Source organism: Daucus carota, chromosome 9 (assembly GCF_001625215.2).
Source record: "Daucus carota subsp. sativus chromosome 9, DH1 v3.0, whole genome shotgun sequence".
Classification (NCBI taxonomy): Eukaryota; Viridiplantae; Streptophyta; class Magnoliopsida; order Apiales; family Apiaceae; genus Daucus; species Daucus carota.
Window position 1 is genome coordinate 9955118 of NC_030389.2, and position 12783 is coordinate 9967900.

General features: G+C 35.2%; 1 protein-coding gene across 4 annotated transcripts; it reads left to right on the top strand.

The window, feature by feature from the left end:
• Nucleotides 1-4583: 4583 nt before the first annotated feature.
• On the top strand, nucleotides 4584-7057 carry LOC108202928 (uncharacterized). 4 transcript variants are annotated; one of them, XM_017371550.2, is made up of 3 exons: nucleotides 4584-4779; nucleotides 4904-6424; nucleotides 6548-7057. In XM_017371550.2, exons 2-3 carry the CDS (start codon nucleotides 4976-4978, stop codon nucleotides 6809-6811), a joined length of 1713 nt encoding a protein of 570 aa, XP_017227039.1. In that variant the 5' UTR covers nucleotides 4584-4779; nucleotides 4904-4975; the 3' UTR covers nucleotides 6812-7057. The 4 variants fall into 4 exon arrangements, with proteins under 4 accessions (XP_017227039.1, XP_017227038.1, XP_017227037.1 ...); XM_017371549.2 differs by having other exon boundaries at nucleotides 4592-4779; nucleotides 4904-6486; nucleotides 6562-7057; XM_017371548.2 differs by having other exon boundaries at nucleotides 4592-4779; nucleotides 4917-7057.
• The last annotated feature ends 5726 nt before the right edge of the window (nucleotides 7058-12783 follow it).

Here is a 12783-nt window from a genome sequence, read left to right on the forward strand (position 1 = left end):
GACTAACACTGTTAGTTTTTTCTGGGCTAATTCCGTCTTTTCAACTGCAACATATATATATATATATATATATATATATATATATATATATGGGGAGGGTTCTGGTACAAACTTATAAACTTTTTTAGTTCAACACAGAAATAATTTGAGTTCAACATTTTTTAACTTATTTTGTTGAACATCTTTTAAAATTGCGTTGGATAAGTACATAAAACTAATTTTTCAATGTAAAAATTAAGTTAAACGTATTATATAACCAATATTTATGTTTCTAGGCCCTAATAAAACCCCAGAGGTATAGTTTAAGCATCTTTATAAATATATTCAACACGATGATAATTAGTGTTCAACACCCGATTTTGAATCCCAGTTACAAATGTGTTGAATGCACGATTTATTTATGCATTATTTTTAAAAATTGTGATATTTTTTCAATAATTTTTAACATGGATACTTTGTATAACTAGAGATTAACATGTTGGGATAATAAAAAAAAATTCAAAAAAAAAAATTTGTAAGTTTGTAATTTGAAAAAGTTTTTATTTGATCATGTCCATATATATATACATGTCGATTTTCCCTTACTTTTAAACCCAAAAAAACTTAAAGCCCTCATTCCCCTGCTTCTTCTCAAAACAGTCGCAACAACCCCTCAGTTATCTTTTCTGTTTTTTTTTCCGATCAAAACAAAAACCTGCGGAGCATAGTGTTCTGTGGATTTGTATGTTGAGTCACGGTACCGAGTCTGGGTGTTTGATAGTTTAGTAATCTGCTTATGTTTAAGTAATTTCGAGTAGCTATTGGTCGACATTTCGTTATACCGATTTGTTGTGTTTTCTTTGTATTACTGAGTCATTACAAAGTCTTTGTCCAAGTTTGAGCGAGTCATGGCACCAGGTTTCGGTTGAGTCAGGAGTTTTGTTTGTTGTTTATGCTGCATTTATTCTAGTTTCAGAATGGTTTGTTCTGGTTTATCTCTAGTCGTGGTTTATCTCTGGTTTATGCTGAGTTTGATTTTCGAGTCCTTTGGCTGAGTCGTCAAATCTATTCCTGAGTTGCTGTGTTGTGTCATTTTGCTCGTTTTTGTTGTTGTTTGCTGCTGCGTTTTAGGATTAGTTTGTAACCGAGTTTTGTATTGAGTCTTGCCATGTTTGAAATCTGCTTGGTTGTTGTTAAGTAGCAGAATAATTGCCGAGTTTTGTTTAGCAGCTAGTTGTCCCCAATAATGGCCTGTTGGTTGTTTTTATTTGTTCCGTCACACTGAACTGAGTAGCCATCGAGTCTGTTTATTGTGCTGAATTAAATACAGGGGTGGTCTCATTAGTTTGAGTTGTTGTGGCATGTATTTGGTTAAATTCTGCATATCCTTATTTCGAGCTGCTTAGCTTAGTGTTTTGTTGGTTAATTAATTATGTTGTTTATGCAGATTGGTTATTAAACTGAGTAGCTGTAATTTGGTAATCTGAGTATTACAAGTGCTGGTTTTCAAATATGCAGTATTTCAACTGGTTTGACACATAAAAGTGTATCTAAGAAAACTAACGGTGTTAGTCAAAATTGACGGTGATACACAAAGTGTTTAGCGCTTGAGAAGTTTAGTATATCAAGTGGCACATCCAGAACTGCAGTATTGCAAGTGCTAGACGGTACTAACTGCAGGTACACAAAGTGCAGTTTCTTCTCAACTTAACTAGTCACCATTATAACGATTTTTATATGTTTTTTTTTTGAAGAAAAAGAGATAATTCAATAAATAATAGTCATACGGCATCTACAAGAATGATCGAGTCGAACAAACATAGAAAAAATTAACATGCTTGTCTTCATACCCAAGATGAGACAAATAAGCAATGTTGAAATTGACGATGGTACATGTATAGATCTTTGCTCTGTGTTCACCATCTTTTCCAAAAACTCCGTTTGAGCTATCAACCACAAATGCAATTCCCGAAAGGCTTTATTGATGAATCCAAACCACTCTCACAAAAGAAGGAGAGAAAAATCACACACTCTCACCAGGGAAAGAAATCAAACTATAATCAAAACAAACTAAAACAATTAGATCTGCACCACGACACTTGGGAGATAATCGATCCACCCACAAATCCAAAAAGGCCTCTGGAATAAGAACGAAAATCGAAAGTTTCGGTGATATAGATCTAATAAAACTTTCCCCGAAGAAGGAGATTTATTAAGAAAATCAATGAAAAAACAAGAACAATCAAAGAACTAACAATCAAAAGGAAAGATTTGGGGCTTTCCACCAGAAACCGATGGAAGCCCGGTCGGAGATGAAAAGAGGGAGACGAAAAGAGGGAAGAGAGAAAAGGAAAACTAGGGTTTTTAAATATAAGATTAGAAAAGGGATTCTAAATTCGTTTTTTGATTTTTATATGTTTTTAAATTAATCCTTCTGTAGAAAAATAATTATTAACTCTTTTAGTGCTATTTGGGACTTAACACCTAATCTTAATACTGTACCAATATCAATTTTAATTAGAAAGATAGGACTTCTAAAATTTTTATAGATTTGATAGGACGATGATCGATCGTTGTTAAACATACCACACCGAGAGGTTTTTTAACAAGTAGATGAAAAAGAACAAATCACTCATATGAAATATTTTTTATAATCATTGATTAGTAATACATCGGCCAAAACACAAAGGATAGACTGTCTAGTAATTGTTGTTGCTGCTTATAGATGATAATGAAGAAGAGTGGTTCACAGTTCACACAGCCTCTTACACTATTTTCTGCACTTGTTGTTAGGGCTGTTTACGAACAGAGCCGAGCCGAGTTTTGACCGAGCCGAGCCGAGCTTTAAATTTTTTCTTATCGAACCGAGTCGAGCCGAGCTGAGCTTTCTTATCGAACAAAAAATTGTGTTCGAGCTCGAGCTCGTTAACTAACGAGCCGAACACGAGCTTGTTCACAAACACATACGAGCCGAGCCAGAAAAAAATAAGGTCAAACTGCTACTTGACTCTTAAAATAGCAAGCCAAATTAAATTTTTTAGTGTGTTTTGATGGTACCATGTTATAGTTAATATTCTCCTGATCGATTTGATATATTATATGTTGAATTCGGCGTTCAATAACATGTATAAATTACGAAATTATCCTAAAAATATTGCATTTTTTCGAGCTTTAATGAGCCGAGCTCGAGCCGAACACACTAAAAGCTCGGCTCGAGCTCGTTTTCTTAACGAACACATTTTTGTGTTCGAGCTCGAGCTCGAGTTCTTAACGAACCGAGCCGAACCGAGCTCTTATCGAGCCGAGCTCGAGCTTGTTCGCGAACAGCTCGGTTCGTGAACAGCTCTACTTGTTGTCATAACCATGTTTTCATTAAAATATTATGTTCAAAATAATTTTCAAAACAAATAAAAATTTAAGTTCCAAATTATCTTATGGGTTGAGAGTAGCTCAAGTGGTAAAGCTATACATCAGTCGTCGCCGAGGTCTCAGGTTCGATTCTCACCTATATCAAAATTTAGGTATCGAACAGATACTATGACTATAAAAATAGTTTGATAAAAAAAAAAGTTCCAAATTATCTTTATATCTTTTATAAAAATCTTAATATCAATTATTATATTTACATCCGGTTCCCAAATTATAAGAAAGTAAGATTATATAATTAAGTTGACTTTACAAGTAATCGTGTTATAAGGGATCATCATCCGTCAAAATTTGAATATGGATCAAGGAGCCTGTTATTATATTTAAATTATTTAATTTGATTTTTTTTATCTTAAATAAATTATTTAGCTACCAATGATGCCATGAGATATTGGGGTTGTTTGGGGTTAAGAAGCAAGCGTTTTTTTTTAGTAGAAGCCAAGAAGGGAGGCTGGGCCTGTGTTTGGGAGAAAGAGCAGAGCAGACAAAGTGGGCTTCAGAAGTGGAAAAAGAGAAGTAAAGAGTTGGTGCTTTTTCTTTGGCTTCGCACTTTCTTTCTCTTCTTTCATAATTGTGCGCCATGTTTCTCTCTGTTCTTATCTCTTTTCTTTCGTTTATTATTTTCATTTTAATTTATTATTTCGATTGTAAAGTTTTTTATTTAGAAAAAAAAAATGTCTGTCTTATTTTTAACAATATTTTGATGACCACAACTTTTTCACAAAAAAAAAAACAGCGTTATAAAAATTAATTCGAAAATTCTAATCAATTTCTAAAAATATTTATCAATTTCTTAATTATACTGTAATTTGAAAATAATTTACACTCTTTTAAAAATAATATTATAATGTACCAAACATGGCATTACTTTTAAGTCAAATCATCCAAACACTAAAAAAAACTTATAAGTTTAAGTAGCCAAACACTTAACAACTTAAAATTTTTACTTCTGCTTCTCACTTCTACTCCACTTTTTTATTTTAAGTAAGAAATCACTTCTTTTAAGTTTAGCCAAACAGCCCCATTAGATACGAGAAGAACTTCGTTTTTATTCCTTGCTTATTTTGGAGTTATTTACTCAATATAGAAACATATACAATTATTATATAATTATTAAATATATTTTCTTAAATTAAATCGTTATTTTAATTATTTTGTGCACATCTCTAACTCAGCCCGAGTGACGAGTGCTAGGGGCATTGATTCTTATTTTCCCCTTGGCCCTTTCACCTCTCATTATTTTCTTTAAACATTATAATTTTTTATCGAGCAACGCTTCAATAATCTCGCACACCCAAATTCAGATCAAATTTGTACCTGAAGATGAAGCTATGGATGAATCGTATCATTTTACAAAGACCCGTCTAGTCTCAGGTATTAAATTCTTCCTTCAATTTTAGGTATATGTAGATATCTGTATATTTTTGCGTATTTTCTGTTCATGATATTAGTTAAATGGTTGTTTGTAATCTGAAATGAAGTTATTTATTAATTTCAGCTTCTGGGTATAGGTCATCTTTGATTGTATTGAAAAGGGTGTTAGGGTTTTGTGATTATTGGAGTTGTTGTAATGGATGGTGATGGTGGTGATGTTATGAGGGATGATATTGATTTGAACTTAGATCCTGATGGTTCAAGGGTAAGATTAAGACCATTAATTAGTGAGTTGGAAAGTGCCCATGTTCAGATTGAGGATAGGATTCGTCGCCTTGAGGAGGTTACATCGAGGTTAAGACAACGTAGGCTGTCGTTGTTGCAATCTCAAAGTCGTGGTGCTGAGGGAAGTGATGTGGTTGAGGTTCAGAATACAGGTTTGGGGGGAAATGAGAATGAGGTGAGTAATGGGGAAAGTGGAGTTGGTTCGGGGGATGTTGGAAGGGGTTGTAAAAGGAATTATTCGCAATTGGTAGGGAAAGCGTTGGAGGATGAGACGGATGATAAGAAGGATGTTAGTGATGGTGGGAGCTTTTATGATTGTAATATTTGCTTGGAAATGGCGAAGGAGCCTGTTTTGACTTGTTGTGGTCATTTGTTTTGTTGGCCTTGCTTTTATCAATTGGAGTATGTTGATTTGACGGCCAAGGAATGCCCGGTTTGCAGGGGAGATGTAGTAGATTCGAATGTTACGCCAATTTATGGCAGTGCAAACAGTAGCCATGTGCCTGATCTAGGCTCTGGTGTTTGCATACCTCCTAGGCCTCGGGCTTACAGGGTAGAGAGCATTAGGCAACGTGTGAGCAGGCCTGTTACGCATGTTCCAGTTGTAGAAGCACTACGTCGGATTAGGATGGGAATTGGTGCTACTACGGAGCAGCTTAGGCGACACAACCAAGCAGCTGCAGAGCAGCGAAGACAGCGAAACTTTGGTAGTACAACTGCTGTTACAGATTTGCCGCCCTTATGGGTGGCTGCAGAAATAGGAGGCAGCCGACGTGATGATGCAACTTTAGAGCCAGGACAGCAAAATCTCAATAGTTCAGATGCTGGTTCTGTCACTGAGTGGCAGCCGTTGTGGAGGGATGCAGAAATAGGTGGTAGCCAGCACAATAATGCAATTTCACAACAACTAACAGAGCACAGTCTTGGTACAAGTACTGGTTTGGTCACAGATATGCAGCCGTTGTTTATGACTACTGAAATAGGGGTTAATCATCAGGATGATCCAACTACAGAACACTTGGGACCGCAAAATCTTGATAGGGAAACTACTGGTTTTGTGACAGATTTGCAGTTATGGGTGACTGAAGAAATAGGAGGTCATCAGCAGGATCACGCAAACCTAGAGCAGTCAAGGCAACAAAACCTTGATAATGCAACTACAAGTTTTGACTCGGATTTGCAGCCTCAGTGGATGACAGCTGAAATAGGGGGTAGCAGACGCGGTAATGCAACTGCCGAACAACCAAGACAGCAAAATCCCAATAATACTCCAGCTGATTCTTTCACAGGTTTGGAGCCTCTGGCGCTGAATGCTGAAATAGGAGCTAGACGCCGCTCACGCTCCCGTCATATTCAAAGGGTATTATCAGAAACTGCTGCTTCACTTTCTTCAATTTCATTTGCATTGAATAATACTGAAAGGTTAGTCGAGAACCTAAAGTCTTTTATACGTGTTCTTAACGTGCAAAGAACTGATTCACAGTTGTTGGAGGCCAGGGATCTGCTTAGTAATAGTGTTGCTGTTATACAAACAGAGCTCCAGAGTTTAAATTCTATGGCTGAGACTAATTCAGCTCCTGATGCTTCTGCTGCTGTTGCTCCCTCGGAAAACCTGGAAACTGCTTCAAATGTTTCGGACCATCTTTCAGTGCCCCGTCGTTTGTCCTCCAGGAGAAGTTTTCCATCTATAGTTTCAGATACTGAGAATGATGTTCCTCGGGAATCCCAACGGAGGAGAATGAGATGATTTTGCTTTCCATATCAAGAGAGAGATGAGATTGGTAATGTTTCATCTTGAAACTGTGTTCTGCCTTTGCTAGTAAAACCTTTTGGTTTATTTCCAGTTCATGTTTACAAAAACTTGTATACAGTCTGCAGTGCCGTACTAGGTTTGAATTATCTATCTGTATCGTCTATTGTATGTTTTACCTTCTTTCTGATTTCTCTATTTTTTATTTATTTTCTATGCTAAAGTGGTGTATAGGTTTTTGAATGAACACATGCTCATACTTGCAGTTTATGCAATCGCGGATCCTATAGTTGGTTTGCGTAACTTATTAATATAGGTACTGCGGCATATTCTGGACTCCTGCCAATTTCAGTAGCTGAAGATATTGCATGGTTATAGTTTAAGAATGAAAGCTTATATAGCAATTTTTAAGGTTCTTGCATGCAAGTAATTATATCTTGTCAGGAGTATTTCTTTTGGTGATCATTTATAGAGGACATATATAGCATTAGATTTACTTGTGTTGGTGACAAGTGTATATTATTATGTGCCTGAATTATAAACTGTTGTTTAGCACTGCGTAGACCAGTGATTTGGGCAAGGTGTTCTATTAATATTTTGCATCCTGTACTTGTGAGTATTGAAGGATTGGGTTCAGTATCGGATCGGGTCACCATGGAAGTGACACCAAATCGTAATGGTTCGTGTTTTGACCCGGAAATTCAAATTAGATAAACTAGGGTATTTATCACCAATGCCGTATTTATTTATTTTTGTCAGGACCAATGCCGTATTTTAGCATAGTAATTGCAATCATACGGTCTTCTTCTAATTATTGCATATTTACGTTTCTCTTTAAAAAAAATTGGAAGATCGCATAATACACATCTTCTTCTCTCCCCTTCTCGCTTTATCTCCTCTCTATACCCTCTCTTCGATTTCTCTCCCCGTCTCTATCTCTATTAAATTATAACCAATAATTCTTTTCATCTCGGTCGTGCTTGTATATATATACACACACATATACAAGATCTTACATAAGTAGAATAAGAAAATCAGAATTGATGAAATTGAGGGTTGTGTTGATTGGATTTTTAAATGAAATGCATGATGATATGTTATCGTGGGGTGTTGAGTTGATATTTTGGAGAATGAAGATGGGTAATTATAGATCGAAAAAGAAGTCTTGTTAGGAGAGAGGGAGAAAGAAAACGAGAGAGGGGGGGGGGGGGGGGGGGCGAAAGCGAAAGACGCGGGAGAAGTATATAGGAACCGTCTTGTTAGGAGAGAGGGAGAAAGACAATGAGAAAGAAGGGGATGGGGATGAAGAAAGCGAAAGACGCGGGAGAACTATTTAGGGACTGAGAGAGTGGCAGAGTCGTTTTGTATTGAGATAAGAGTATACGCAGGGGAGAGAATGGATAAAGTCGTTTTGTATTGAGATAAGAGTATACGCAGGGGAGAAAAATAGATGCAAGAAAAGTATGGTTTGCTTTTAATTGATTTTGTTGTTACTTTCAGTTGATTAAGGGTGGTTTTTAGTTTTTAGTTGATTTTTTTTGTGATATTAATATCGGCCCCGCAAGAGTATTCATTTTTCTGCCTTTGCAACCACTTGAAACTTGTTATGCAACTAAATGTAAATTTCAACCGATTTTTTCAAAGTTGCATTTCCGGTTGCATATATGGTTGCTAGCAGTTCCAGATATAGTTGCATATGCAACCACCGTATTTTTGCAAATATTTTCAGGAAAATAGTATTTTTGCAATTAGTTTTTAAAAGTGACAGTATTTCTGCAAAAAATCTTTTAAACTTGGTTATTTATAAGAAAAACCCTTATTACTATCATACTCGGCATGTAATATTGTGACTTTAAGTCATTTTGGACTTTAAACTGAAAAACGTCTTCTTATGTATATGCCGAAAGCTGACTTAAAAGTAGAAATAAGTCAAAAACTGACTTAAAGCTAAAAATTAGTTTGAGATTTTTTCGGTGATTTAATTTTCTTAAATTTTTGTTTTGATAAAAATTAATAAGACACAAGTTACCTATAAATTAGTTTTATTTTTTGTTATTATACTTTTAATAACTCCTAAATTATTAATAAGACAAAATTACTTGAACATATATTTTAAATTTCAGATTATCACATTTTACATTAAGTTACGTTAAATCATAAGTCAAAATTTTAACCTTACCTCGACGGATTATTTTTAGTCACTTTAAGTTATTTTTAATAACTCACAAATTTTGACTTCTCACGCAACAGAATATTCGGTATTTAGAATTATCAAATACAAGAATTTTGAATACCACCCCCAATTAATTGGTTTTTGAGTTTGTTCTCATCTCTTTACCATGTCAATAACAATGACATCTATGAGGAGCAATTGTTGTTAATTTCAAGAGCTTCAAATGGTTTATTTGCATTAACATTTCACATAATCATTTATCGGGTAAATTTTCTGCATTCTTACGCAATAGGCGTCTTTGTTGAGTTTTAAACTCCCCAACAATAACTTTTTTGGAGAGCTTCCCAGATACTTAGAAATTCTGATTGAATTGACTAATTTGGAGTTAATGAATAATAGCCTATTTGGTAATATTCTTATATATTTTAGATTCACTAGGGAGTCTCCGAAATTTGAACACGCACAACAAGTTTCAAGGAAAATTTTCTCTGTCCTTCCGAAAGTTTCCGATGTTGTTTACACTTGATGTGGAAAGAATAACGTAAGTGATGTACTCCCCACTTGGACAGCAACGCAATTACCTCATCTCAAGTATCTGATACTCTGGTCCAACAATTTCTATGATAAAATTTCTACGTTGCTTTGCCAACGCTCGTCACTTGAATTTTTGAACTTGACAGACAACCAAATTAAAGGAAACATTCCTTCTTGTTTTCGCAATTTCAGTGCCATGGTTAAAGGTATCATCCACTTCAAATGACTTATTCAAAATTGTGGGAGAAGTTGGAATGATAGATGAGACGAAAGGATATGAGCAACATTACACCTTTACACCCTAGTATTTGATTCTCATTGATTTATCAGAGACTCACATTATGGGGGAAGTTGGAATGATATTATTTGATCTCCCTAAAAATGAGCTTCATGGACATATTCCATACTGCATGTCATGGTTAAACTTTTTAAGCCAAATGAATGTCTCTTTTTATGATTTATCAAGAAGTATACCTTATAGTATTAGCTTCAGACACTTGACGATCCCTGTAACTATGCGACCCTCCTATATTGAAACCATGTGCTGGTGACACAGATTCAAATAAATCTAACGACCACAATGAAGTTGATAACGATCTCGATTTAAATGATAAGCATATGTGGGTTTTTGCTAGGCTGGGACCTGATTTATCAGTTGGCTTTTTGGGATTATGGATGTTTTGCGTTTTTCAAATTTGGGATTCTTACTTCTATTTTGGCGAACAAGTTCGTGATAAAATAGAGGTTGTCAACATGCACGAAGGAGTAAGCTCTTGAATATGTGAGCCATGTATTGATCGGAAACTTGGAATTTGATTAGAAACTTGGAATATGTTGCACTGCTTAGTTAATATACACTGCCTGCACAGAATCCAGATTTGTCATCAAATAGTCATCAAGCAGTATGCTTACAGGAGGAGGATTATTCTACACCCTACTACTTAACTGGGCTCTATTTTTTATAAGTTTAAGTAATTACATATTTAATTAATGTTGTAATAACTTTGAACTTCTAGTAGTAAAGAAATAGTAAAGTTCCAAAGTTTTATTTTCAATGTGGGCGTAACTTATCAAAATCGATATTACTATCTTTTTATTTAATTTTCTAAACTTCAAATATCTTCGCCTTCTATTAATGCTTGATAAGCAAATGGTGGCTAATCTACCAGCAGAGCAGTTGTCTTTAGCGTTTTCGCATGCTTAATTATTCTCTAGCAATCCAAACCCATAGATAATTCGCCTTTGTTCAAGCTCCATCTCATAAGTTTTCAACTTCCTAAACAGCTTTTCAAGGGAAATCATGTTAAAGTCAACCCATGTTGATGAAGCTTTGTTCTCTAAATGTCATGGCATCACCATCATAAACTTCATATTGATACCTATGAAATTGACGCACTAGGTAAAGATTTAAATGCTTCATATTAGGATATCAACAGATCGTATCTGTTCTCCTTCACTTCGTATGTACCCTCCATTAACAGTACAATGAAATACCACGTCAGCTTTACATTCTAGCAAGGATCAAGTGGGATATGATTTTATCCATTGCTTCTACAATTATGAATTGCAGTTTAGTCAAGTGCGACATATTCCTTGTGTGTGTCAGTGAACTCACTCAACTCCTTTGGAGTAGACTTTTGACGAAAACGAACTCCGTTCTCAACAATCTTGGGAATAACCTTCGGTGGGATGAACAGACCATTCTCGAGAATTTCAATGTACATGAAATTTTTAGGTTGGATATTGTTGACATCTCTGTCAAATGACGGTACGTTTTATACCTAACTTTTAAATACTCGTGGTTCCGGATAAAAGTACAACTAACTACGAAGCTAGCTTTCGATTTATACCTAACAGTACAGATCTCAGATCTGTATGTCGATCAACAAGTCTTGATACCAATTGTTAGTCCCAAGGTGACATAGAAGAGATGGTTGTATATATCATTACCATATTCTATATTTTTAATTTTATTTGCGAAATATTCTATTTATCCGTCTTCTAGTCATATTTAAATAACACTCCATCAAGTTCGGTAAATAATCGTATTAATATTGTCCTCGAGGGGTGTTACAAATCCAACTATTACGTTGATCACAAGACAACAAAACACCACGCACAAATACGCTCAACAATTCTCTCAATCTATCTCGACTATTCATTACAGACTGTTTAGGTGGTAATGTGCACAATTACAATGTGTGTTGTTATTTTCAAATGAAAATGCTTGGCTCTATTTATAGATTTCATATCTAACCATGATTAGTGTAGGGAGTACAACACCTTAAATTACCTGAAATCAAGAGTCAATAGTAAAATACCGAAACAAATATTCGAGGCACGTGAAACCACGTTGTCCTTAAAACAGATAAGTTCCTTCCTCGTGGTGCTTGAAGGTGTGTTAGTTTTCCATCTCCCAGGATACAACGAATAGAGGTGATTTGAAACACTTACAAACCCGTCTCCTACGAACTGAACAAATGTAGCTACTATCTCACAGAAATGGGAACCTAAAGCTCTAAGATGAACAGAAGAAAATATGGTAGAGTTGTATATTTTTTGGTATCACAAACAATAAAGCAAAGGGCTCAACACATAGGGGAAAGAATTTGTAACTCCCAATGCATTAACTTTGTAACTTATGCAAATATAATGACATAGGGGTTACAAAATAAAATGGGAGTTACAAAATCAAAAGCACATAAATGACAAATCAAACCAAATAAGGGAGGGGTTTCGGTACTTTATCACATTCGTGGATGATAGTGCAAGATTTTGTTATGTTTATATGTTTAAAAGCAAAGATGAAGCTATAGAGAATTTGAGCTCTATAAAAAGGAAGTGGAAACCCAACGAACAGGTAAAATTAAAGTTATAAAAAGTGACCGAGGTGGTGAATATGTATCACCATTTGGTGACTTCTGTGCAAAACATGGAATTGTTAATGAAGTCACTGCTCCGTATTCGTCTCAGTGACATTAAAAAAAATGTGCAATGCAATGTTGCTAAGTTCAGGTTTACCTGAAAATATGTGGGGAAATGTTGTGTTGTCAGCTAATTACGTATTGAATAGGATACCCCCGAAAAATCAAGAGCAAACCCCTGAGAATTATGGAAACATCAAAAGCCTTCTTATAAATTCTTACAAGTATGGGGTGCCTTGCAAAGGTTCTTGTACCAGAACCAAAGAAGGTAAAAATCGGTTCAAAGACGGTGGATCAAATAAAATATAATATTTTTATTCAAATAATATTCCAACAAT

Coding starts and splice junctions, on each gene's coding strand:
- LOC108202928 (XM_017371548.2), top strand. CDS start 4,976: ATGGATGGTGATGGTGGTGATGTTATGAGGGATGATATTGATTTGAAC.